General features: G+C 50.5%; 2 protein-coding genes across 4 annotated transcripts; one reads left to right on the forward strand and one right to left on the reverse strand.

Annotated features, from left to right (window-relative positions):
• Window positions 1-3,010: 3,010 nt before the first annotated feature.
• Window positions 3,011-16,341, reverse strand: slc4a1ap (solute carrier family 4 member 1 adaptor protein). The gene is made up of 14 exons (XM_064303591.1): window positions 15,434-16,341; window positions 14,733-14,937; window positions 14,244-14,372; window positions 13,839-13,899; window positions 12,697-12,836; window positions 12,048-12,208; window positions 11,095-11,164; window positions 9,960-10,161; window positions 8,856-8,958; window positions 8,129-8,369; window positions 7,040-7,126; window positions 6,238-6,320; window positions 5,420-5,489; window positions 3,011-3,775 (listed from the first exon to the last, which is right to left on the reverse strand). Exons 1-14 carry the CDS (start codon window positions 16,301-16,303, stop codon window positions 3,726-3,728), a joined length of 2,472 nt encoding a protein of 823 aa, XP_064159661.1. The 5' UTR covers window positions 16,304-16,341; the 3' UTR covers window positions 3,011-3,725.
• Window positions 15,534-24,630, forward strand: supt7l (SPT7 like, STAGA complex subunit gamma). 3 transcript variants are annotated; one of them, XM_064303801.1, is made up of 5 exons: window positions 15,534-15,675; window positions 17,149-17,589; window positions 19,361-19,685; window positions 23,080-23,317; window positions 23,864-24,630. In XM_064303801.1, the coding sequence occupies exons 2-5, from the start codon at window positions 17,180-17,182 to the stop codon at window positions 24,133-24,135; spliced, it is 1,245 nt and encodes a 414-aa protein (XP_064159871.1). In that variant the 5' UTR covers window positions 15,534-15,675; window positions 17,149-17,179; the 3' UTR covers window positions 24,136-24,630. The 3 variants fall into 3 exon arrangements, with proteins under 3 accessions (XP_064159871.1, XP_064159942.1, XP_064159790.1); XM_064303872.1 differs by lacking the exon at window positions 15,534-15,675 and adding an exon at window positions 16,509-16,613; XM_064303720.1 differs by lacking the exon at window positions 15,534-15,675 and adding an exon at window positions 16,515-16,640.
• Window positions 24,631-26,908: the final 2,278 nt, after the last annotated feature.

Raw genomic sequence — 26,908 nt, forward strand, 5'->3', positions numbered from 1 at the left:
CGTGTCGTGCAGCTCTCAGTTCTTTGTGCGGCGCGCCCGGGATCTCTGTCTTCGGCTGAGCGTGATGTCACAAAAGGCTGCTCCTCAGCCGGCCCCCTGATTGGGTCACTTAGGCAGGGAATTATTTCAGGCCTGTTTGGTCCTCAAGGATGTGAAACTACCATCTGTTTTTTTTTTTTTCTTTTTTTTTGGGGGGGGGGGGGAAGGGGGAAAAGTCAATTATGATTACACAATAGCTAGCAGTGTTTTTTTTTTTTTGCAAGCGTACTGAGGATTTGCTGGTCTCTGAACCTGACGATTACACGGGGCGAAACCTTTGAAGTGGAAGAACAGCCGCGGTCGGGCGTAAGCCGCAGTCCACCGCGGTCGGCTCGCGAGGAGATGAGAGTTCTCTCTCACGCCGTACGCTTATGCTGCTAAGTGCTGACGCAAGGAAACGAAGCCCTTGTTTGCAAACGAGCCTTGCAGTCTCTGCTGCTTGCGTACGAAAAAAGAAAACAGGCCCCCGTTGCTGACTTTTGGCGTAGCCTACGTGACTTCCTGTATCGCACGGGTGGCGAGCAGGCCGCTTCGTTGGACCGATCACATTTTCTCAGCTTAAAAATAAACCAGCCCAGACCACACTGAGGTAACTGCTGACATCTTTCAGATTGAATGCGCACACAATACGTGTCAAATCTGAGGTCATGGTAACTGGAACGTTCAAACACTGTGACTGAAAACTTGGGCAGAGATGAGTCATGGCTACCCTCGTACACAGGCAGGTATGCGAAACGAACAACTAAACACACACTTCAGCTACTAGCGTCCTGAAAAACGAAAACATGTTTAGAATGTGAAACGCTGGAGCAAGACAATAACGGGCCTTTCAGGACATCTTGGCGCACTGCCTGGAGGAAGATATTTGTGGAATCTTTCCATTTCTGAGCAAGGCTATAAACGACAAATTACCCAAATTTGTTTATTACTCTCTGAAACAAGGATGATTTTATGCACATCTCAATGCAATGGTGCTCATTAAGCACCAATAATCTGACCTGATCGAACCAGGCAATGCTTAAAAAGTCCCTTGATAGATGAAAACACTAAGAGGTAGCAGGATCTGATGGAGGTTGTGAGATCACAAATACGTGATTAGAATGTTCTTAACTGAACATTCTAATGCTGATGTCACAATCACTGCTGGTGACTGACAGAAATGGAGTTCTAGAACACTGACTCTGAATTTTAGAGAAAAACTAAAAGCATTCCAAAAAACCTACTCTTCAAGGGTAGTTGAAGCGGCAGTCACTCTGTCGCTTTGTGAGCGCTTGGGCTCGGGGTCCAGGCTCAGAGCCTAGGCCCGGCCCAGCAGGAAACGGCCAGGAGCTGGGGTAAAGCCAGACCCACGCGGCCCAGGCTGTCTGGAGGGCTGGCGGGGGAGCGAGGAGCGGCCGGAGAACCGGGCTGACCACCGCCACAGTGTGTGAGCAAGGAGGGCAGGGGGCACTGCGTGAAGGCCCAAAGGACAGCATGTGTGTGTTTCTCTTTGTGTGACAGAGCCAGGCTACGAGTGTGAGTGTGTGTGTTTGTGAGAAATAGCAAGTCTCCCTAGTGTGTGTGTGTGTGTGTGTATATATGTGTGAGAGGGAGAGAGAGCGAGCCAGTTTGCAAGTGTGAGTGTGTGTGTGTCATTCTCTGTGTGAGAGAGAGCCAGGCGATGAGTGTGAATGTCTGTGTGTTTGTGAGAGAGAGAGAGAGAGAGAGAGAGAGAGTGAAAGAGCACCATCAAAGCCCCCCCTCCCCCGGCAGATCGTCACGCCAGCTTCAGCGTGGGCCGCCGAGCGCCAGGATCAGACGCGGAGACGGAAAAAAACAAACGGCTGACGTCAGCGGCCATCTTCTGTGGAGGAGCAGCGGGGAGCCGGCGAGGCGGCCAATCAGGAGGGGGGAGAGCTCCGGGCCCGGGAGGCTCCGAGTGTGAGAGAGAAAACGGCCCGTTAGGGACACAGAGCCGCGCGAGGAGACGGGGCGGATGGGCGTGGCCGGCGGGTTCCGCAGGTGTGTGTGTGTGTGCGTGCGTGCGTGTCCGTGTGTGCGTGTGTCTGTGTACGTGTGTATGCGTGTGCGTGTCTGCGTGTCTGTGTACGTGTGTATGCGTGTGTGTCTGTGTACGTGCGTGTGTGTATGTGTGTGTGTGTGTGTGTGTGTGCATGTCTACAAAAACCTTGAGGAGGAACCACACCGGACAGCGTTTGCCTCTACGGGGATTTTACTATACTTTCACTTTTATTTTATAATCAACACTAGTACAAAAAAAAAACATACACAAGATGACTTCCAGGAAGGGGAAGTTAGCGGTAATTCGGCGGTACAGTGACGCCTCGTAGCGCACCTCAGGGAGGGGGGTGGGGGGGGGTGGGGGATGATGGCGGGATTTTGAGAGATGGAGAGGAGCGACAGCGGCCTGTTGAAGCTCCTCAGTCAGCTCAGGGCAAACAGCCACTCTCCCCCTCCTCAGCTCTGAGTCACTGCTAATTAAGCGCCGTTTAGAGGAGGACGAGGAGGAGGAGGAGGAGGAGGTGGCGAGGAAGGCGCTTCTGTCGCTTGCCTCATCACCCCCCCCCCCCCCCCATAACGCGCCCCGGTTGCCAGATGGCCTGGCAAATCCTCCGCTCTTTCACGGGTCTCTCCGGGGGCTTTCTCTGAAAGGGGGGGGGGGGCCACCTGTCTGCTCCGCGCGGTCGGGCAGGAAGCCTTCCGGGGGACCCCCCCCACCCCTCCCGTACGGAGGGAGCGGAGTGGGGCACGTTTCCATGGGAACGCTCCTGAACTGTGCTGCCGGTGGGTCTCCAGTCCCACGGCGGCGGCGGCGGCGGTGGGTGAACACGCCGCCGTGGTGCCCTGGGTCTGCCTCCCCTACCAGTGAGCAGAGACTAACCCTGACTAGGGCTGGGTCAGGGTCTCAGTCAGGGTGTGGTCTGGGTCTAACACAGTGGCTGGTCCCACCCACTGGCTGGTCTGGGGTTGAGGGTTTTTGGGTTGGGGGGTTGGGGGGCTCGGGAGGTGGAACTGAAGGGATTGAATATAATCCTGTCTGAGAGGAGAGATGTGGATGTGGGAAATAAGTGCAGCTTTTCCTGTCCGGTCCGGATTAAAAAGTAATTCCATCCAGGCCAAGCCCAGAGGCCTCTATTGATCTGGAGTCTGGAGCCGTCAGGGGTTCAGGGGTTCAGTTAGAATCTGAAACCGAGGCAGGAGCAGTTCTTTACAGCAAAGGATTCTTCTAGAAGAAGGAACAGGCCCGTTATAGAGTGATGTAATTTAGGAACCCAAACCAGAAGGGAGGAGCTCTTACAATCTGACACCTCTAATATGAGAAACGACCGATTTGGCCTCAAAAGTACAGTCTTGCTCGCAGGATGCTGGCCAATCCCTGTTCACGGCATTCCACAGTGGACGGGTTTGATTTAAAAAATGCTGGTGGGTGACATCACTTCCTGTTATTTCCACAGCCAGTACCAGTCATTTTAGTCATTTTTTTAGACCGAGCAGCGGGTGGCAGCACAGGATGGAAAAATGTAGCATTCATGATTTCAACACCCAGATGCATCGGCGAAGAGAGAATCTTCCGGAAAGCGGAGAGACGGATGGGTGAAAAGTGTAGCGGTCAGGCCCCTCGCAGCTCTGAAGGTTGTGCGGTTGATGAAGACGAGGGCGTGTGGACGAAGAGGCACTGCTCCCTCCTAGTAGCCGTACTTATCGTTGAGGTGGGTGCGGCCGTCCCCCGTCTGACCTGCGGTCGGACGGAGAAGTGTGAGGTAAGAGGTCACAAGGCGCGCTTCTCTAAAAGGCACGTACAGCGGCTTCTGTGGGGAAATGGAGACCTAGTGGAGGCCTGTGTGCTTGTTTCACATAGCAAAGCCGTCTCCACACTCATCTCTGCCACAGACACAGCTTTTTAAATCCTCTGAAGGTCCTCATTGCAAAAGGACCCATAATATCTATACAGTGTGTGCCATATAAGAAGCGTTTCTGACTACAAATAAATAAATCACTATGGTTTTTCAGGGCATAATTGATGCAAGACATTCTAGATGATCTACAAAATACACCAGCCTTTGAGCTGTGAAACTCCTTTAACCTATACCACCTCTGCCACTGTACCGGTGATACACCAGTCTGAGCTATGAAAAAAGTAACTTGTTTAATCTATACCAGAGCTCCACCACTACACAGGAACTATACCACTCTTAAAGGTGTGGCAACTTAACACCTTTCACCAATTCCACATCTGTAGCACAACATAAGATACATGCCACTATTTAAGCTACGAGCCCTTGCACACAAAATGCAAAACAAAGACATGTACAACGTCTCTCAAAAAAAGCAGTAGGATAATGGTGAGCATTGCTTGGCTGAACGGCCTGTTCTCAGCATTATGTTATGTTATGTTAAGCAAAAAAACCCATAATATCCCAGAAGTCCTGGAAACTAACTGTTCTGGAGCGAAATGCACCGTGCCTTTAAGCGACCCTGAAACGAGTCTGGCTCGCTCGCATGGAGCACCGTTAGAAACGCTTATCTTATCGAAGCAGGGAGGCTTTGATGTGCACACACAGAACCTCTGATTAACATGCTATGTGACCCCCCCCCTCTCACCCCCCCCCCCCCCCGCCCCTTCACAAACATCCGCCGGGTACAAAGCCCGTGAACTTCCTCTCCTCTCCCCCCCCCTCCCACAGAGAGGGTGCGACCGAAACGAAGCGGGGCCCCCCCCCGCCCCCATCGCACCCCCCCTTCCCCACGTCAATGCAGAACATCTCTCGTTCTCTCGCTCTGTTCTCACAGGCGGTTTGCGGCCACGTCTCTGAGTGTGACGAGCAGGCGTAAAAACCTCCCCTCCTGTGACCCCTGCGGCTAATGTCATCTCCAGCGACCTCACTTCCTGTCAATACTACAGAACTGCAAGTCTGGACTCCACCAAAGGATTCGTGAGTCGTAAAACATTCGTATTAAGGCCTGTCCTCACAATGAAAAATGTAGAGTTTTGGGGAGCAAATGGCCAATTCTCAGCAGATATGCACACCAAATAGGACTCTTATGATCAGGGCCGCCCAGCCTTGCTCCTGAAGATCTACCATCCCGTAGGGTTTCACTCCAACCCAAACAAAGCACACCCCATTCAACAGCTAGAGCTGCTACTTAGTAGAGTCAGGTGTGCCAAATTAGGATCGAAATGAAAACCTACAGGACTAGGTAGATCTCCAGGAACAGGGTTGGACAGCCCTGGTATGAATCATATGTTCCTTTTTCACATAATGGAATTGCAGAACACTGTGAGGGAGGTGCTGGATTCACTCAAGATTTGCCCTTAATTACCCCCCCCCCCAAACCAAGGCCATGGTGGTGTCCTCATGTTGCAGTGTCGGAGTGCTACCTGTAGGGGGAACCCAGACGCAGTAGTCGGGGTCGTCCTCGGGGTACTGGGTGGAGAGGGGTACAGGTGGCTGGAGCAGAGGGGGTCAGACAGAAGAGTAAATACAGTTTCCCAAAAATGCCCTGCCTACAGCAATTAGCAATTACCTCCTGTTTCTTTCACAAGTTATGGTTGTAACTAGGCAGCTGTTTCATAGGTGACTTAGTTGATGCGCCTGTCTTAACTACTTGTATTTTTATTTATTTTTATTTTTCCGTAGATTGCGTTGTTGCCGTTCTCGTTGTTAGTGTTAATCAGTTTAGCCATCAGGGTCCAAGTTGAACTATGCGGTTGTTCCCTGTACTTGGACCGGTACTTCTCTCTAGGGGTTTCGTCATACTTGTTCCTGGTTATGGTTATACACTTTGTTGTACGTCGCTCTGGATAAGAGCGTCTGCCAAATGCCTGTAATGTAATGTAATGTAACATGCAACGGCATTTTCTAAGCTAGCTACGGGGACTGCTTATCTGTCAAACTGTTCCCATCACAAAACAGGTACCACTGCTTCATACACTATTTAATATTGTGTGTACACATACGTGCATGGGAGAGTGTGTATGTGTGCCTGTGTGTATGCATGCATGTGTGCGTGTGTGCATATGTGTGTGTGTGTGTGTGTGTGTTAATATATCAAACGTTTGAAAATGGTGATTTTTACGGTTCCTTCAGTCGTGTGTTGGGCACCCCTAGAGCGTGGTGTTTCTCTCTCTCCCTCTCTCCTCTGTCGTTCTTTTATGTTCTCCTTTCTCCTCCTGAACTCTTCCGTTCTGACACTCACCCTGCTGGGCCCCAGCATCTTCCTCTTCTCTTTCTTCTTGGGGGAGGTCTGGGTCTGTGTTTCCTCGCCCCCACCGTCCTGGCCTGTGGAGAGGAGAGAGGAGAATTCAACATGGATTCCCACACACACTCACAGACTTGGGGATGACCTTTATGTGACTGGGAGAGCTCGCTCTCACACACACACACACACACACACACACACACACACACTCACACACTCACATTAGCTAGCTCGCTCACACACACACACAAACAGACACACACACACACAGTAGGCCACAGGATGAGCTGAGCTAGCTCACACACATAAGAACATTCATGAACGGACGTAGGCTTGTACGGCCTGCATGCACTTAACACACCAACGCACGCATGCACACACGCACACATACTGACACATACGCTGCATGCAAACACCACGCACAGACAAGTGCATAGAAGCACACTGCAGTGAACTCGGGGGCAACTGTGTGTGGAACACCCTCCTCCAACCAGCACTGCATGCATTGAGAAAACAAACACACATGCATGCAAACACACTCACACACCTGCAAGTGCATGCAAAGACACATGCACATAAATAGTGCACATATGGGACCACCCACACACAACTGCATGCACATGAACAGGCACATGCACGCACATACACACACCTGCATGCACATGAACATGCACGTACACGTGCACGCACATGCACGCACCTGCATGCACATGAACACGCACGTACACGTGCACGCACATACACAGACGCACAGACACACAGGTGGATTTGTGCAGGCACACGCTGCAGGTGTGTATACCTTGTGCAGGTGTGCATGAGTCTCTGGTGTGTTGGGTTGGCTCTCCCTCCTCTCTGTATGAACTCAGCTCATCTGCTTCTGTTTTCTCTGAGGAAACCAGCACACACAGCGCTCACGCACTAACTTCAACGTTTCACTCTTCCTAGAACCACCGTCCAGGCAACATCTACGGGTCGATAATACACATGATTTTTTTCTGGATTCGGACAGCCGAGGTCAAAAGCTGAACTTTAAGACAGGGCCACAGATTTAACAAAACTTTGTTTCGTCTGGGTGGCAGCATGAATCATCCAATCACAATCATTCAGGGCGGTGCCAAACGATCCCAACTGGACAATGGACACTAAACTGACGTGGCAGCCATGTTGCTGTTCAGTGGCAATTCGGCAAGCCAAAACCCTGTGGCTTTGAGCAAAGTAACGCTCTGTCGCCACCTGCTGGTGAACGACAGAACCGCACCCGCATTAGAACCGGCGGAGCACGATGTTGCAGCCTGGATGCAGACGGGATGAAATTAAAAAGCTGTGACAGAGCTGCGGTTCATTACCCAATCGCTTGTCAGTCCATAAAATTAAACGACAGCTTTAAAAGCGGAGCAGCGTGGTTCCAAACATGTCCGTGTTTAAAAAAAAAAAAAATGAAAATGGCAGCATGTTCCCCAGATTAGAGCGCCGCTTTCTGCTCAATGAGGCACAAGGAGACGCATCGGTCCCGAAAATACATCGACCGTCCCGCACGCTGTGCTTTCGGAAAATAACGGTTCTTGACCACCTAATTTTAAAAACGCATAAACAAGTAAAAAAAAAAAAAATAGAATGTTGATAAAAAAGACAAAGACATGATAACATAAACAGGATTAAACACAGGCCCTGGGGGGGTATTTCACAAAGCAGGATTGCTGAGTAAAAACCTCTCAAATCTGGAACGTGGACTGAAGTAAAACGAGCTGTTTCGCTGTTTTGTTTTCTCAGCGCAGTTATCCAGCTAACTCAGTAATCCTGCTTCACGAAACAGGGCCCTGGACAGCAGGAAGAATGTCTATAAACATGAGCAGATACAGGCCACCCTGATTGGCTGCCGAACACCAACCTGTCATACTGTGGGGGCGGGGCAATCTCTGTCTGCCTTTCACTGCATTATCTCCGGCTGGTCTCACTGGCTCTGCCTCCTCTGACTGCCGATTGGACGTCTCCTGGATGACGGACACGTCTTCGCCCTTTTCCTCCTGCTCCTCCTCTTCTTCCTCCTCTTCCTCCTCCTCACCACCAGGGGGCAGCTCCTTCAGGATGAAGAGCTCAGGAGGAAGCTCTAGCCTCTTTGGGGGAATCTTCTGCAGTTGGAAAAAGAGCGAGGGCATCACAGGACTGCCACTTGCACGCGCCATTTTCTTATTGCACCCGCTTTTGTGCAAAATGTGCCCCCTTGCTGAATCTACCCTGCTACGATTGGTCAGAGTCTGACAGTAGCACAGGTTAAAGTACCAACTCTCTCTAGATGTTCAGATAGCAGGTTCAGACAGCAGGTTAAGATATCAACCTTCTAGATATCTAGATAGCAAGTTAAGGTATTAACTCTCTCTAGATATCGGAAATATATAGACATATAGATATCCAGTCCACCCCCCCCCCTCCCCCCAGCACAATAAAATTAAACTATTTTTGAGGGAAAAATAATGTTGAGATAAAAAAAACTTCTCCGTTGCAGGGGAGATTCAATGAGGGGGTGCGTTTAGGACAAAAACGGGTGCAAAAAAAAAAAACAAGGCCACCAGCACCCCTCGGAACAGCAGGAGATTTGGGCAGAGGGCACGGCTCACCCCGACGGTGCCAGTCTTCAGCCGGAACTTGCTGCCGCCCTTCATGGCGCCGAAAAGTGGCAGGGTGGGTTTCCTGGGCTTGCCCGGCTCGAAGGACTGGGTCCTGCACACAGAGAGACGGCAGAATACCCCCCCATCTTAAAAACGTGTCAATCACACGACATCACAGCATTAATAAACCTGTTCCATCGCCCACATTTACAGCCCACCAGGGCTGCCCAACCCTGCTCCTGGAGATCTACCGTCCTGCAGGCATTCACTCCAACCCTAATCTGGCACACCCGACTCTACTAATCAGCAGCTCAGCGAGATCTCTAGCTGTTGAATGAGGTGTGCGTTGTTAGCGTTGAAGTGAAAACATACAGGACGGTACATCTCCAGAAGCAGGGCCGGGCGGTTCTGGCTTACAGCATTAAATCAGGACGAGGAATTAACAGCCACACTGAAGCACTACTCCCACATCAGCTGACAGCTGGGAGCCAGGAGACTACAAACTCAAACCACTGCATCGGTCAGAGAGGGAGTTCATCCGAGGAACTGCACCAATCAGACAGGGCCTTCACCTGAGGAACTAAACCACCGCACCAATCAGAGAGGGCCTTTATCTGAGGAACTAAATCGCTGTGCCAATCAGAGAGGGCGTTCACCTGAGGACCTAAACCACTGCACCAATCAGAGAGGGCATTTATCTGAGGTTACTATCGGACTCCAGCAGCAGTCTCCAGGGTACCTTAAGACACTGTGAGAGCGATAATAGAGCTGCTTATCATGGACCGCGCTGGATGAGCGTAGCTTCAGCGCATTCGCAGGGCAGACCAGGCCGAAACGCTCTCTGATCCACAGCAGGGCTTCTCCCCTGGGCCTGGGGGCCACAGACTCCTCTCAGCTGCTGAGCCAAATCTCTGTCCAGCTGCCTGATGACCTGACAGGCGACTGATTCGTTTTTCAGGAGAGGAGAGGAGACAAGAGAGGAAACCAGCATTCCTCCTCCCCATGAGAGCCAGATTTGGGCATCTCTGATCTAAACCAATGTTTCAGCGTTTCGATATCAAGCAGTCTGGTGCATGATGGGACAGGTGCACACCCACCCCCCCCCCCACTCACCCGGTCTGCAGCGCAGGCAGCTGCGCAGGGCGGGTCAGCTCCACCAGCCTGCGCAGACGCTGCGTCTCCCTGCGCAGCTCGCTGGCGTGCAGGTGCAGCTTCCTGCGCTCCACGCCGTCCATGGCGCCCGCGCCCCGCACCTCGCTCCGCACCTCACTCATGAAGGCGTCCAGGGGGTCCTCCGAGGAGGACTGAGCCGCCCCTGCAGGGACGGACAGAGGGACGGACGAACAAACGAACAGACAGACAGACGGACAGACAGGTGGACAGACACAGGGGCTTCACTGAGCGTGGGTGGGTCGGCTGGCACGTATGTGGATACGTGCGTATTTTGCACACGCGTAATACATGCGTGTGTTTATGTGTATGTGCACACACTCTGTGTGTCTTCTTATGCATGCGGGTGTGTGCATGTGCACCCATACCCATGCGCATGTATGCTTGTATGCTGGTGTGTGTGCGTGTATGCATGCATGTCTTTGTGTGTGTGTGTGTGTGTATGCATGCATGTGTGTGTGGGTGTGTGTGTGTGTGTGAATGCATGTGTGTATGCGTGCATGTGTGTGTATGTGCGTGTGTGTATGCGTGCGTGTGTGTGGTTTGTGTATTTGCATATGTGTGTTGCGTGTGCATGAGTTAGCGAGCGCACGCAGATGCGTGCATAAGGCACTCAGCTAATCTGGAGCGTATTCAGATGGAAGGTAAACACACATTTATTTCATCGGTGCTGTGGGATGTATTTACAGAGCGCTGCTCACAGCAGAACAGCCTCCCAGGGCTGCCCAGCAGGGAACCATAAACACACGAAGGAAGAGAGCAGCGTTAAAGCTGTGCCCAGAATTTCTGGCCATCAAGACAAACAATATCAACAAAACAAGACGGCCAATTATAAAAGAGCCTGAGGGTAAAAGTAAAAAAAAAACACCTCTGTCCCGAGGGTAAACAACACACCTGGAATCACCTCGTTTGCTGTGCCTTAACACGGCAGGTGTGTCGGATCTCGCCTCGACTTAACAGTGCCGATTTTCACAGCCTGCTGTGCAGCGGATCGGCCATTTCCTGTTTCATTACTTCCTGTCAGGAAGTGAAGCCTAAGCCTTCAGATGTCTTGGCAGAGACCAGGGAGCCCCCTCACCTTTCCCTGAAGTGCTGAGCTTCCTCTCTGCTTCAGCCAGCTCCTTCTCCACCCCCGCCAGCTTCTCCACCTGCAGGGAGGAGTCATAGGAATGTGGCTACATCACACACCATCTCATCCATCACATCCAACACATCCAGAACAAACACACCGTCACATCCAACACGATCAGGCAAATTTGTCCAGCGTGTGTAAAAGGAACAAATTCACCACTCCACTTCCTGTTACGGAATTCTAACACCGCACTTAAACTACACCATTAGATTAGATTACATTACATAAAATGTGCGTACATGCACACACACACAACACGCAAGCATGCACACATACACACACACGGACACAACACACATGCACAAACACACATCACACACACACACACACACACACAAGTGCACGCAACACGCATGGATGAATGAACACACGCACGCGTGTGCGTGCATGCATATTTGATGTAATGCAATCTACACACATGCACACACATGGAAATTGAATCAAATCAGCCAGGGAACTTCATGAAACAAAAGCGGCCTACACGCGTCCCTCTGGAAATTGAGACTGACAGAATGCTTTATGGGAGTAGATTCCCAAAGGGACAAATAAAATGTATTGAAGGACAAAGTGAAGCTGACATTTTATAAAGCTGGGAACAAGAGCTGCACTGCAGTACATGAAGACGCCAGGCCGGTGCGTTCTGAGTTCCACCTCCAGCTCATATGAAACTGCAGCTAATTCAGCTCCTGATAACACACTGCAGCTCTGAGGTAAACACACAGCTAATTCAGCTCCTGATAACACACTGCAGCTCTGAGGTAAACACACAGCTAATTCAGCTCCTGATAACACACTGCAGCTCTGAGGTAAACACACAGCTAATTCAGCTCCTGATAACACACTGAAGCTCTGTGGTAAAAACACAGCGATGAGGTCATCAGGCGGTGCCGGAACCTTACCAGCGAGTCGTATGTCTCCGGTCGTTCCTCTATCTTCCCCGCCCTCTTCATGCGCTCCTTCCTCTTCTTCTCCACGACCCCGGTCCGGTCCAGAAACGTGTCGTCGTCGCTGTCGTAGAAGTCTTCGTCCTCCCAGTTCTTCTTCTTGCGCTTCCGGGAAACTGCGCAGAGAGGTCAAAGGTCACCGTGAGACACGGACAGGCTCATGGAGACGGGGAGAGGATTACAAATCGGTCTGACCTGTGATAACAACTCCACTCCATCCTGAGAATTCAGTGGAGGGAAATTAAAACCGGACAAAACATTTAAATACTTTCAGCTGACATTGACAAAAATAAAATGTGCACCAACACCACTCACTGGATAAGGCAGTACATGAGAGCAAGTGTAGTATTTTAGCCTTATATTTCATACATACATTTATTATTCTTTAATATATACTTTATGTTATATATATCTTGTGAATTAAATGCTCAAGACTTTGATTTCATATAAAAATTTGAATACATTTGCACAACAGTTGAATGGGCCCCTCCCTCTTCCTTCTACCCAGCTAACACACAAAGTTCTGCACAGTGGTGCGGCAATGCGTCGGCAATGCTACGACAACATTTCAGTAACGTTGCGACAACGCTTCGGGGGTGCTGACCCGCCTCCTGCCGCAGGAGGCCCCGCGCCTCCAGGATTCGGCACGCCTCCAGGGAGCACTGTATGGCCGCCTCCTTCTTCTTCCCCGTGTGGGTCACCTCGGCAACCAGCTGCTTGCCGGCCGCGTCGTCCACCGGTAACCTGGATACGGACAGCCGCTCGGTCAGCCCTGCGGACGCGTGCGCGATTGGGATTCACAGCGGCGCACACGCCCTCGTTAAGCGAATCCTTTCCCCCTTCACCACTATTCTTTTTGGGTTTTTTTTTTTTTAAGAGCGAGTTAATTCATTTTGAAGGACACGCAAAGGTGCACATTCCGCCACCTGAATTTTAAGCTCGCTTTCGAACCCTTTTCAATTATCCCTGTCTGAATGCTAAATGGGGCAATTTAAGAATGTGGTCAATCATGTCTCAGCTTGTTGTGCCTTGTTTTCCATTTCATTGCCTTGCGTGCCCTTTGCTACCTGCTGTACGACTGGTCATCACTGCAACCGAGAGCTTGTCTTGGCTGACTAACATATTGAATAAATGTAATGAAAAAATATAATTAAATGAGTCTGCAGATATTCTGAAAAACCAGAGCATTGGACCGCATACCTTAGCCAGTTAAGTCTAAAGGTCATCGAATGTGGTTCATAGGAGTGTTTAGGGTGATGCTACACAGTGCTAACAGGAGAGGGCTAGCTTTAACAGGAGAAAAGCAGTGTTTAGGGTAATGCTACACAGAGCTAACAGGAGATGGCTAGCTTTAACAGGAGAAAAGCAGTGTTTAGGGTAATGCTACATAGAGCTAACAGGAGAAGGCTAGCTTTAGCAGGACAGGAGCAGTGTTTAGGGGGATGCTACACAGAGCTAACAGGAGATGGCTAGCTTTAGCAGGACAGGAGCAGTGTTTAGGCTGATGCTACACAGTGCTAACAGGAGACGGCTAGCTTTAACAGGAGAAAAGCAGTGTTTAGGGTAATGCTACACAGAGCTAACAGGAGAAGGCTAGCTTTAGCAGGACAGGAACAGTGTTTAGGGGGATGCTACACAGAGCTAACAGGAGAAGGCTAGCTTTAGCAGGACAGGAGCAGTGTTTAGGGGGATGCTACACAGCGCTAACAGGAGGGCTAGTGCTAGCAGGACAGGTGCCATACTGACTTCACTCTGCAGAGCCAGGTGCCGTGGCCTTTGTCGTCATACTCGTACTCCAGCTCCTCTCCTGGAACCACACGACAAAAAAAATGAGCCCACAAGGAGTCACTGACAGAACACAAAGTGAAATCATGCTTCTTTTGCTTTCCTGTATTAAAAAAACATGTCAATGAATTTTTTAAAATTTACATTCTTATTGTTGTATTATTAACAATGTTAAATACCAAACTTATTTTTTACCAAACTGTGCTTTTTCTCTTGGTCAGAATTCGGGACTGCATGTGGAAACGCTGATCTTCAGGCGAGCGTTAAAGCACTATTTTCACTGGGATAATTTCACAAATTTCATATAAATGGCTGCACAACATCACGGCTTCAGGGTGTGGTACTGGACCCGGGTTCTGCCCGTACCTTCTCTGTCAAAGAAGCCCTGCAGAGCCTTCTTGGGGTCCTTCAGGTAGGCCGCCTCCTGGTCCTCCTGGAACTCCGTGGCAAAGGGGTTCTCCTCGTTCTCGTCCTCCTCAGGAACGGCATCCTCCTCTGCGGGCGGAGAAGAGCGGAGGGGAGGAAGAGGGAAGAAGGAGAGTTGGAGAGAGAGAGAATGCGAGTGAGATTTAGAGCAAACGTGAGTACACCTGTGTGAATCTGTGTGTGTGTGTATGCATGAGTGTATGCGTTTGTGACACAGAGTTTGTGTGTGTGCATGCGTGCGTGCATGAGTGTATGCGTTTGTGACACAGAGTTTGTGTGTCAGTTTATGTGAGAGTGAGGTAATGAAAAAAGACACAGGCGTAAAGACAATGTACTGATAAGTTGTATGTATCACATGACATTCCATAATGACCAGTGCTGTGTTTCAATGTTGGGGGGGGGGGGGTCATCTTCTCCTTCATAACTTACCCATTCCCCAGGAGCAGCCAGCCTCCTGGCTTGAGCCCCTCCCACTGGAGCCGGACTCTTCTTTGCCTTCCTCCTCCTTCCCCTCCTCCTCATCCGAGCCATCTCCCATCATCCTCTTCTCCAGATCCTCCCTCTGCTTCCTGGCTCTCTCCCTCAGCTCGGTGACAGTCAGCTCAGACTCCGCCTCCTCGTCAAACTCTGGACCCTGTGGCAGAAAGAGAGGAACCAGTTCAAATCACACTTAATTTAAACCCTGCAAAATGCCTACCTTGAACAAATACATGACATTACATTCATGCAGCAGACCCTCTTATCGAAATGGGACTTAAAATGAAAGAGCACACATTCACTTATCGTACGAATGCATATTTTCTGCACAAAAACTGTGTTCACATAAGAACCAATTTCATGGCATTGACTAGTTTGAAGATAGTCAGACTGACAGTTTAACGATGCATCAGCATGTCAAAACGATTATGTTATCATGGTAACCCTTCAGCCACGAGTACAGATGCTAACGATAACAACACTACATTTAAAAAAATGATAAGGAATAGGCCTACATCACACGTGTCACTACATTGCAAACAATGCATGCATTACCACATTGGAATTATGTTAACAGCTCTCCCCTTACCGAACTGTACGACGATCTTACTCATCACATGAAGCCAATGAGACCGGTTGTTGCCATGACTTACCTGTAGAATAAAAAGTCTGGTGCTTCCTCCGAACTTCAGCACGTGCCCCACCCGTAGGCGGATGTAGGTCTTCGGAGGGATTTTGTTCTTGTTGACGAAAGTACCGTGCGTGCTGCCCAGGTCAAACGCGTAGAAACCCGCCTCTTCCCCAACAACGCCCTCTTCTCCGGGGAACTGTCGGTACTGGAGCACCGTGTGGTATCTCGAAATCGAAGGATGCTCCAGGGACACATCGCACAACGGTAACCGCCCGATCACGAAATAGCTCCTCTGTGTCAGCGGGATCGTGTCCACGATAGTGCCGTTCTTCAGGATCTCCAATGAGTAGCGGATTTCACTAATACCACCCCACGGGGGTTCGCTGTATGGTAACGGCGGCCCGGGCTTAAATTTTCCCACTGGCGCTGGTTTAACGGAGACCCTCGGACTTACTTTTTTGCAGGAGACGCTGTCACTCTTTTCTTTGTCACACTGATTTGTACTGTCCGACGTCCTACTAACGTTTGTAATGTCATTAGGGCTCTCCTCTTCGTTTTCTGGTCCCGTTTTACCTACAAGGTGATCGTCTGTGCCCAACACCTTCTCGGATTTGCAGTGCTCTTTTGAGTTGCCTGACTCAGGCGAGACCTTCTTAGCAGCACAAGCAGGTATGGCACCTGCTCGCTTACTCGCAAGAGAGGGTGCAGCGAAAATGGCAGGCTTCTTGAAAGGATCTTCTGCTTCCTGAGCATCATTCCTCACACCTTCTTTCATCTCAGGTTCTTCTTTATTCTTACTGACAGAACCGTTCTCTGTTTCCTTATCAACATCCATCTCTTGCTCAGAGGTTTTCTCCGTTTTCGTTTTGCATGCGGAATTTAAGTCCGCCATATTTTATTTTGTACCGCGCTCAATTATTTCCGTTCCGGGTTTGTTGTCGTATAACTAAAGGTTCCGCATTATCTGTTGTTTTATCACTTTTATGTTTACGTAAAGTTTGTTTACTATTGTTGTTATTGTAATATAATATAATATAAAATGTGTATTCGTGTACATGTATGTGCTATTGTATGGTTGGCCTTAAAGAATTCTCAAATGACAGAGGAATTATTTAAATTAAGTTTTGTTTTACCCGGAGTTAAATAAGAGATGGAATGACTCCTGTATTTGTGGTGGTCAGTTATTAGCAACTAGCTGGCTAGCAAGTGTTGTCATTGTTTCATCAAATGTAAGTGCTATTCATTTAGCAAGTTCTTTTATTTTCATGAACGTGAAATGTAATTGTGCACATTTTTTATATTCATCGCGCGGAAGTTACGTGTATTGTCTTTTGTTTCGTGAATGCAATTATTGAGCTGGCTAACCTGCTACTGTCTTGATTAATATTACTGCATCTGTGTTGGTAGCTGGTTAATGCATTGCCCCACATTTAGCAACAATGGGGCTAAAACATCACTGTAGCCGAGTAACTGGTTAGCCCTGCACTGTAGCTTACTTACTTCGGGTGTATCGCTCTGCTATGATTTAAGATAATTTAGCTCCTTGTTAATTAGCTGGCTAATGTGTAGTGCTGCTGTGAGCAGGTTTATCCCCGGTACACGAGCTTGCCTGTTTGTCCACACTGCGCAGGGATGTGATTGCGCTGTGAGAAGAGAGTAGCTGTGGAATTTAAGCGCAACGCATGCGCGTTCGGCCGCGCTCCTGCTTCGGTTTCCAATCACGCTCTTCTTCCGCAGAGTCCCGCGGCGGGTTTGACCGGGAGGCAGGATGATGCGGTACTGGGGAGAGATCCCGGTGCAGGCAGCGCCGGCCAGCCGCAGCTCCTTCGACCTCCTGCAGCGGGAGTTCCGCTCGGTGGAGATGCAGGACCCCCCGCTGCACCAGCCGTCCGCCCACCGCCCGCGGCCGACCACCATGCTGGACATCCCGTCGGAGCCCTGCAGCCTGACCATCCACACGGTGCAGCTGTGCCAGCACGCCCGCCGCCTCCGGGCGCTCCTGGCCGCCGCGCAGGGCCAGCCGCCCGCTGATGGCACTGGCAGGCCTGAGGAGGGCGACGCCCTGCCACCCAGGCCCCTCACGCCCGCCATGCCCGACGACCTGCTGCCGCTGGACAGCAAGGCCCCCCACCAGCACTTCCAGCTGAGGCACAGCGACCCCGAGAGGGACTTCTACAAGTACGTGAGCTGTCAGTCACCGGTGGACACGCCCCCTTCCTCCTTCACACTGGGCCTGTGAAACTGAAACTAAATGTTCAGAATCTGCTTCCTAATGAGGCTACATCCTGTTTCCCCCTTGAGGCCGTGCTGCACAGTAAAATATTCAGTGCCAACTCAACTCTGAAAGAGTGCAGATTGGAGTCATGTGTACTCTGTAAGAGTTGAATTAACACTGGACATTTTACTGTGTATGGCATCTAACTTGATGTTGTAAGATAATGTATGTAACGCACTATCTACTGACTTCTCATCTTCACTGTCCGGTGCCTGAACTTGTATGTATGTAAGAGCATCTGCTAAACGTGAAATTGGTTAAGCAATCAGTTGTCTTCCTAAACAATCAAACTTAATTAACCTTACTTCAAGGTTAGTATACCCCAGTCAGTCCTCAACGAGATTAGCCAATGAGTGGATTTAATCTTTTTTTCTTGACTTATGCAGTGAAGTATCAAAATCAGTCAGTTCATCCAAGTATGGTGCTGAAATTTCATTGAACAACACAGGCAGATAGATGTGGCACTACAGCTCTCCCATAAGTATTTGTAATTGCTCATAGATTCCCAGTGGTTCAGGCTTCTGTGCCTATAATTACAGCAAGCATCGCACCTGAATTAATTAAGTCCTTAAAACCCGCGAAACGGTTTATGCTAATCCCGTCCAAAAAAGCTCTTAGAAAAGCGAGCTTTAATCAAGTAAATAGATTAGAATGTGCTTATTTAATTAAGAGCTTCGTGGTAAAAAGACGCGGCGCTGGCCCTGGGTTGCCGGGGAGAAGCGATCGCGCGACGCTCTGCGCGAGTGCTTTCGGGCCCCGCGGCCCTCCGAGGACCAGCCTTTCCAGCTGCGCGTGTTTACGCCTTAATGGCTGTCTGTGCGCGGCGGTTTTTTTTTCCGCGTCGCGTTCTCGGGTATCTTTCCCGGCGAGCTGGCAGACACGACCGCGCCGCAGAAGGGGAACGGGAGACGATTATAATAAATCAGTTTTTTGTTTTTTTTTAGGAAAACGGCCCATGCATATTAAACGGTGGCGGGACTGGGGCCCGCGAACGCTCTGGGAACGGAGGGTAATTGAGACTGTGGAATTAGTGCGGTTTTGAGAAGGGGGGGAGGGGGTGGGGGGCGCTGTAATGGCTTCCCTGCTGCTGAGGTCGGGCTGAGCAGTGTGACAGTTCAACATGATTAATTTAGTTAGACCTGACTTTCAGGGCCACGTCCTTACAGGAAGCTCCTTTTTAAAATGCTGTTTTTGGTTGGTCTGTGGGAGGTGGAGCTCATGGTGTGTGTCTCACAGTTTGTTATGCTGTGTGTTATGTGTTCAGAGAGTCTACAGCAAGGGCGTAAGCTCTGGATGTGCTCTGGTTTTAGAGAGATTGGGTGGGGTACCATCCTTGTTGGTACATGGCCGTGGTCATGTGTGTATTATTATGTACACTGAATTGGAGGCCTTATGTTGCTGCACAGGATGTCCTTTGCGTATCTATTAAGCTGTGCCATGTGGCCATGTTTCTGTCTCCCTCTCAATCCCTCTCACTCTTTCTCTTTCCCCCCCCATATGCCCCCCTCTCTCTCCATCTCTCTCTCTCTGTCTCCTCCCTCCCTCTCTCTCTCTCCACCCCTCTCTTTTTCTCTCCCCCACTTTCCCCCTTATCCCTGCCCCGCCCCCCCCCCCCCCCCCCACTTCCTGCCCCGCCCCCTCCGCCCCCCGCCCCCGCCCCGCCCCCGTCCCCAGGGGTAAGGGCGAGCCGGTGACGGAGCTGAGCTGGCCGTCCTGCAGGCAGCTGCTGTACCAGTCGGTCGCCACGGTGCTGGCGCACGCGGGCTTCGAGTCGGCGCAGGAGAGCGTGCTGGAGACGCTGACCGACCTGGCGCACGAGCACTACCTGCGGCTGAGCCGGCTGCTGCGCGTGGCCGTGGACCGCGAGGCCCGGCGGGGCGCCACGCCCTTCCCGGACGCGGTGGAGCAGGTGTTCCACGAGGTGGGCATCGGCAGCGTGCTGGCGCTGCAGAAGTTCTGGCAGGTGCGCATCAAGGACTACCACAGCTACATGCTCCAGGTGAGACCCCGCTGCGCTCGCATGCCGCCGGAAATGTGCGTCAGTGGACCCTGATAGGTTGGACTTTTTTGTGAAGTCACAAATTTTGCTCGTCCGTGTTCGTTTCCGACTCAGATTTCAGGGAAGTACGGAGAAGCTCTCCGACTACTGTGGAAGAATGTGAAAAAGGTGCCGTGGTAACAAGTTCTGAACAAGTTCTGTAAAAAGTGTCATGAAAGTCATGCTTCCCAGAGGAGCTAATAATAATTAAAAAAAACACTTTTTGAGTGGATGGGGTCTTTAACGAGCATTTGAAAATGCAAGAACAGTGAGGACTACAGTGAAAAATACGGAACTATACGCACCTCAGCAGGGCTTATTTATACAGCAGTGCTCTTACTATGCTGTAGTAACATAAAAGCATGAATACTTTATATATATATATGATCATTTCAAGATGTTATCCTTTCTCTGTGTATTAGATAGACAACAAGCACTGATCAATCTACCATGGTAAAAAGTACTGGGTTAGACGTCCACCCTTGTAGATTTAGGACACACATCCCGTTTGAGTAAACCCGGGTTTTTAAAGAGGTGAGTATTTCTGAAGTGGAGGATAGTGAGCGCGTCTGCCGGTATCTTTCCAGTCGGGGGGACGCGAGGGGAAAAATCAGGAAACGGGAAGAAAGCGCATCCATCTTCTGTGCTAATCGCGAGCCTGATGCCGTTTAAAATGAAGGGCTCGTGCTGACAGGCTGCTGACGGCCCTGCTAACAAACCGGCCGCCGGAGTCACTGCCAGCGTCTCTGTCAGGCGGCATATGCTTCCCCTGCCTGCTCCTGTGCCTGACTGGGTACATAACGGGGTGATTCATAAACATCGGCGTTCCCATGGCGATAAGGCCTGCCCCCCCCCCCCCCCCACAGCAGTTCTCCACTGACGAATGTCGGTTACTTGGGGGCGTGGTGGGGGGGTGGTATCTTTTAAGGTTAACCGGACCGTGCCTGTCGCTTTTGGAATTAATATCCTGTTACATGTGCATGTCTGTCGTTATGGCGACGTGTAAAATGTGAGCGTTGTGGTGTGTATGTTAGCCACCGGCTTCACTGTAAATGAGCAGTTGCGGTGTTATGGGTAGTCTGTTTCGTGAATCGGCGTAAAAAAACGTAGATGTTTGCGCGTCTGGACGGAAATGTGGTTTTAACGGGCTGCGGCGTTGTTTCTAACGTCAAATAAAATTGGCGGGAATTACTTGCGCGCCCGTTTCTTGCCGGCAATTTTGAAGCCGTTGCTTGTGTAGTAATAACGAGCGTTTAAGCCGCTGTGAAGCGTGTGTGTGTTTAAAATGGAGGTTCTGCCTGTTATTTTCCACACGGTTTGCTGGCGTTTCCGGCCGTTTGCTTTCGTAAAGTGCGCTGTGGAACGCCACCGGTTTTTTGGACGGTCCGCGAAGTCGCTGGCAGCCACGGCGTGTCTAGTGTGTGTGGTCCGCCTCATAATCGCCATGGAAACCATCTGCAACTGTTAACTGCCGTGCTGTAAACACAGTCTAATTTGCATATGAGCTTTTATTGGTTCTTTTTAAAAAAAATCTGTGTGTTAATGTACCCAAAAGAAAAAAAAAACACAACTGACACTAGTAGCAGTTCAACAGAAGAATTCATGAATCTGTATCTGCTTTTCAGACTTAGCGCTGTGCCGCAGGCCACTTCCTGAAGCCCTCAGAAAGCTGTTTTGAAAGTATACCGTTTCAAAAAAAAGTACTTCCTTGAGCAACTCCATCTTTAAAGCAGCCCAGATTCTCTGGTGAATACTGCAGGAATAATATATATGTGCATGTCGATACCTCATGGCGTCATTGGAAAGTAATGGAAAATATCAGTCTGATTTGGGTGTGAATACAAATCTCGTTCAGGCTCCAATCATCTAAAATGGATGCGTAGGTTTATGCACTGATGCTTCCATCTGATTTACTCTAGTCGTATGTATTTATGGTATATTGATCCAGTGCATTTGGACAGGGTCAGATGCTTTGTGTTAAATATTTTAACTCTTTGAGCACAAGATGGTTCAGATGGGTGAGCAGGTGTGTGTGGTGCTCCCCAGGTGAGTTTTGGATGGGTGAGCAGGTGTGTGTGTGGTGCTCCCCAGGTGAGTTTTGGATGGGTGAGCAGGTGTGTGGTGTGCTCCCCAGGTGAGTTTCGGGTGGGTGAGCAGGCGTGTGTGGTGCACCTCGGGTGTGGTTCAGATGGGTGAGCAGGTGTGTGTGGTACACCCCGGGTGAGTTTTGGATGGGTGAGCAGGTGTGTGTGGTACACCCCAGGTGAGTTTTGGATGGGTGAGCAGGTGTGTGTGGTGCTCCCCAGGTGAGTTTTGGGTGGGTGAGCAGGTGTGTGTGGTACTCCCCAGGTGAGTTTCGGGTGGGTGAGCAGGTGTGTGTGGTGCTCCCCAGGTGAGTTTCGGGTGGGTGAGCAGGTGTGTGTGGTGCTCCCCAGGTGAGTTTCGGGTGGGTGAGCAGGTGTGTGTGGTGCTCCCCAGGTGAGTTTTGGATGGGTGAGCAGGTGTGCGTGGTACACCCCAGGTGAGTTTTGGATGGGTGAGCAGGTGTGTGTGGTGCTCCCCAGGTGAGTTTTGGGTGGGTGAGCAGGTGTGTGTGGTGCTCCCCAGGTGAGTTTTGGGTGGGTGAGCAGGTGAGTGTGGTGCTCCCCAGGTGAGTTTTGGATGGGTGAGCAGGTGTGTGTGGTGCTCCCCAGGTGAGTTTTGGGTGGGTGAGCAGGTGAGTGTGGTGCTCCCCAGGTGAGTTTTGGGTGGGTGAGCAGGTGAGTGTGGTGCTCCCCAGGTGAGTTTCGGGTGGGTGAGCAGGTGTGTGTGGTACACCCCGGGTGAGTTTTGGATGGGTGAGCAGGTGTGTGTGGTGCTCCCCAGGTGAGTTTCGGGTGGGTGAGCAGGTGTGTGTGGTACACCCCAGGTGAGTTTTGGATGGGTGAGCAGGCATGTTGCCCCTCTGTTCTGCAGGTGCGTGCCTCTCTGTTCTGCAGGTGAGTTTTGGATGGGTGAGCAGGTGTGTGTGGTACACCCCAGGTGAGTTTTGGGTGGGTGAGCAGGTGTGTGTGGTGCTCCCCAGGTGAGTTTGGGATGGGTGAGCAGGTGTGTGTGGTGCACCCCGGGTGGGTGAGCAGGTGTGTGTGGTGCTCCCCAGGTGAGTTTCGGGTGGGTGAGCAGGTGTGTGGTGCTCCCCAGGTGAGTTTCGGGTGGGTGAGCAGGCGTGTGTGGTGCTCCCCAGGTGAGTTTCGGGTGGGTGAGCAGGCGTGTGTGGTGCTCCCCAGGTGAGTTTCGGGTGGGTGAGCAGGCGTGTGTGGTGCTCCCCAGGTGAGTTTCGGGTGGGTGAGCAGGTGTGTGCCCCTCTGTTCTGCAGGTGAGTGCCGAGCTCTCCGAGGAGTACGAGCGGCTGGTGAACCCGGAGAAGGCTCTGGAAGACTCCAAGCCGCTGAAGATCAAGGAGGAGCCCGTGAGCGACATCCCCTTCCCCGAGAGCGAGGAGCCGGAGGCGGACCTGGCGTCCGGGGACCAGGCGCTCCCCATCGGGGTGCTGGGGGCCCCCAGCGAGAGGCTGGCCGGGGGGCTGGAGGGGGACAACTCGCCACACCCCTCAGGTAACCCCTGTACACGTCATACTGGTGCTATACCACACAGCACTCTGAGTCACTGGCACGCTAGCACTACACTGCACAACACCATGAGTCACTGACACATTAGCACTATACTGCACAACACCATGAGTCACTGACACTCTAGTGCTATACCACACAGCACCATGAATTACTGACGCTGGTGCTATACCACACACCATCGTGATTCACTGACTCTGGTGCTATACCACAAGTGAGTAGCTATGCTCTGTGTAAGAGCAGCGCTGAGTAGCTACGCTCTGTGTAAGAACAGCGCTGAGTAGCTACGCTCTGTGTAAGAGCAGCGCTGAGTAGCTACGCTCTGTGTAAGAACAGCGCTGAGTAGCTACGCTCTGTGTAAAGACAGCGCTGAGTAGCTACGCTCTGTGTAAAGACAGCACTGACTCACGTGAGCGACGCTCTGTGTGCAGACAGCACTGACTCACGGTGCTCCGTGTGCAGACAGCACTGACTCACGGTGCTCCGTGTGTAGACAGCACTGACTTGGCGGCCGATCTCTCTCTCCCGCAGGAGCGGCGGGAAACGGCTCCCCCCTGTGGCACCTGGCGCAGGTGAAGATGGAGCCGCAGGACAGCGAGGAGGCGCAGGTGTCGGCGCACGGGGTGCTGGGGGGCGACGTGTTCGAGGAGGGGCCCATGTCCACCATGAGCGAGGCGGGCATCCCCCCCTCCCCCAGCGGGGTGGCCTCGGACGCCAGCTACGCCTCCCACTCCCCCGACTCCCTCATGGGCGCCTCGCCCGTCTTTAACCAGCGCCCCCGCAAACGCGCGAAGAAGATCTGAGAGACGCGCCGCGCCGCTCCGCGCGTTACCGAACCGCCACAGGGGGGCGCCGCACCACGACGCCACATGCCCAGGGGTAAACTCACTTTAGAGGAGCACTGAGCCCAAAAAACTCCACGGCCTGAATTTAATCAACATCTGTCCCCTAACTTTTGACTTTAAATCGACGCTGACAGAAGTGTCACTTTTCTTTCCATTGCGATCCCAGTTTCTGTTCTCACAGCTTTCCTCAGAAATTTCTGTTTGTGAATATATATTAAAAAGAAAGAAAAAACAGCTGCCACTGCCTTTAAATTGTGAGAGAAATTTATGAACAAATGTTGATTGAATCCAGGGTCTATTTGTAAAGTGTCGGAGCATGAAAAAGACCTTGATGATCTGGTAAATATGAATACAAGATGTCAGACTCTGCAACAGATTGTTCATTGTGTATTTATGAAAGGCAGACTTCTTTCAGTTTTATATTTAGTACGAAATAAAGATGTTTTGTCGGCATACCAGGAGGGTTATCATTTAGCATGATAATGAATGTATTTTTATTGCTAGTTCAGAGGTTTTTCTCCCGACCTCCACCCTAATTATAGTGTATTCCTGATTAAGATTCCGTGAATAACCAGTGAATATGGAGAGACCACTAAATGACTACTGATTGAATACGTGATTAATATTGCCACGAACACACGTTACCGGATAATTTTGTGATATACATTAGTGTTGAATCAATAGGGATAGCATTAATTAAGGGGGATGTTGCCTTATTGATTGTATAGGTATCACTCCTCCTGAATTCCCCGAACGGACCCCTCATTCCTTGTCAGTTATGCATTAATTAGGGATGGTTATTTCCATATGTACATACAATATCTATGTATTTTACACAAAAAAGAACATTCTAGAAGGTTGTTGATGTGTGCAGCAATTTCTGGTTCCTGCTTTCAGGAAGCAAGGAACCTTGTGTTCTTTTCTCGTTTTTGTGCAAATATGTAGGGGGGGCGGGGGGGGATTTACGTAGGAGCCTGACCTCGGAGACACAAGCTCCACGGGTCTCTTCAGTACACTTCAAATAAAGGACGATGTTCTAACTCCAAAAAAAAAAAACAACCTGTAATTAAACTGGCATGCCTAGTGCCTAGGCCACTCTTGTGTGAAGGAAATGCGCATCAAACGCTCTCCCTTGTCCATTGATATTTTACTCTTATCGTGTTCCGCAATTACTTGGTGCTAGCGGAACATAACGTGGCCAAATTAGCATCTGTTTACCTTAATGGAACAGAACAGGAAAATACAACTCGGGGAGTAATTACCGTCCTATGTCTGTTTCGAAAAAAAGCAAGGGGACATCAATCACGAGGTAATGGCAAATTAATTACAGCTTGCATAAATCTGCACGGTAATGAGCAAAGCTATTTGATTACCTGTAGGATTTCCTTTGTTGTAGCGATTACGCCATTGTGTGAGACGGTCCGGCACCTGAAATTAACGCACTAATGGGTCTCGCAGTGCAGCAGCAGTTCGATTCGACATTTAAAGCCAGCGTTATCATACCACCCGAGGTCGTGTTTATATACACGTTTTCTTCCGATGGTTTGTCTGAGGGTTTTCCGTACACCCGGGATTGTGTGAAGGCAGTGATGTTTTCGCTGTTCGTTAGCGCATGAGAGTGGCACGGCAGAGTTTGCATCATCGGCAGCAGCTGCAGTCACCCCAGGGCTGTGGCATCGAGCGGAACTTTGGGGCAGAATTTTCACGATTGTCATAAATACACTTTCTGACACCTCGATGGACTCAAATCCAGGTTCAGAAAGTCCTCTCCAGTATTTTGTTCCAGTCCACCTGGGCTTGCTAATTAGCACAGTTCTTCAGCCAGGTGGTAGAACTAATTGGTGAAATCAGCTGGCTGAGTTCATGGGAGGAAGAAACACACCCCAGGACTTTCTGACCCTTGGACTTTCCACCTCTGCTGACTCCAAAAAGGGAGACAAGACCTCGTTCTGTGTTCTTTCTTCTATGCAGGGCTGCCCAACCCTGTTTTTTTGGAGAGCTACCATCCTGTAGGTTTTTATTTTAACCCTAATTTGGCACACCTGACTCTACTAATTAGCAGCTCAATGAGCTGTTGAATGAGCTGTGATTTGTTAGGGCTGAAGTGGAAGCCTACAGGATGGTGGATCTCCAGGCAGGGGTTTTGGCAGCCCTGCTCTAGCTGTTGAATGAGGTGTGTTTTATTATCAGGGTTGAAGTGGAAACCTACAGGACTGTAGATCTCCAGGAACAGGGCTGGGAACCACTGTTTTAACGTAACAGGAAGAACAAAGACCAGGAATGCAACCTGTACGCTTTCCAGCCGAAAGCGCCATCCTTGTGCGAGGCAGGAGACCAGTGAGGGGAGAGAAGCTTGCTCAGAAAAATTAGTATTGCAGGAGCCTGCTTACCCAACTGCTGTGGAAAGAATTTTTATTTCTTTTCCACCTGGGGCATGTAGTACCACGTTCTGCCTGCAAGTGGCAGTGTTTGCACACCCTTCACGTCGCGCTCTGCAGACAAAGTCCTCTCACGGGCAGCCTTGTGTTCGGTGTTCTTCTCCGAATTTCCATTATCGAACCCGGTCATTCCCAAGCAACCTACAATTCTATTTTCCCTGGGAACGTAATCCATTCTGACTGTCTCAACCAAGGCATTCGTGATTTCCAGGTTATTGTATCGGCAAGTGAAAACACGCTGAGTGCGGGGAAATATAATCATCCCCCATAGGCTCTTTATCCTCGAAGCTGTG

This window comes from Anguilla rostrata, chromosome 1, assembly GCF_018555375.3.
Source record: "Anguilla rostrata isolate EN2019 chromosome 1, ASM1855537v3, whole genome shotgun sequence".
Lineage (NCBI taxonomy): Eukaryota > Metazoa > Chordata > Actinopteri > Anguilliformes > Anguillidae > Anguilla > Anguilla rostrata.

What these genes read in the sequence shown, in the direction of transcription:
- slc4a1ap (XM_064303591.1), bottom strand. Translation starts at nt 16,303, where the DNA reads ATGGCGGACTTAAATTCCGCATGCAAAACGAAAACGGAGAAAACCTCT. An exon ending in TGGCTGCTCCTGGGGAATGG is followed by an intron (nt 14,373 to 14,732) that starts GTAAGTTATGAA and finishes CTCCGCCCGCAG; the next exon opens with AGGAGGATGCCGTTCCTGAG. An exon ending in CGGAGACATACGACTCGCTG is followed by an intron (nt 11,165 to 12,047) that starts GTAAGGTTCCGG and finishes TCCTCCCTGCAG; the next exon opens with GTGGAGAAGCTGGCGGGGGT.
- supt7l (XM_064303801.1), top strand. Translation starts at nt 17,180, where the DNA reads ATGATGCGGTACTGGGGAGAGATCCCGGTGCAGGCAGCGCCGGCCAGC. An exon ending in ACCACAGCTACATGCTCCAG is followed by an intron (nt 19,686 to 23,079) that starts GTGAGACCCCGC and finishes TCTGTTCTGCAG; the next exon opens with GTGAGTGCCGAGCTCTCCGA. An exon ending in CAACTCGCCACACCCCTCAG is followed by an intron (nt 23,318 to 23,863) that starts GTAACCCCTGTA and finishes TCTCTCCCGCAG; the next exon opens with GAGCGGCGGGAAACGGCTCC.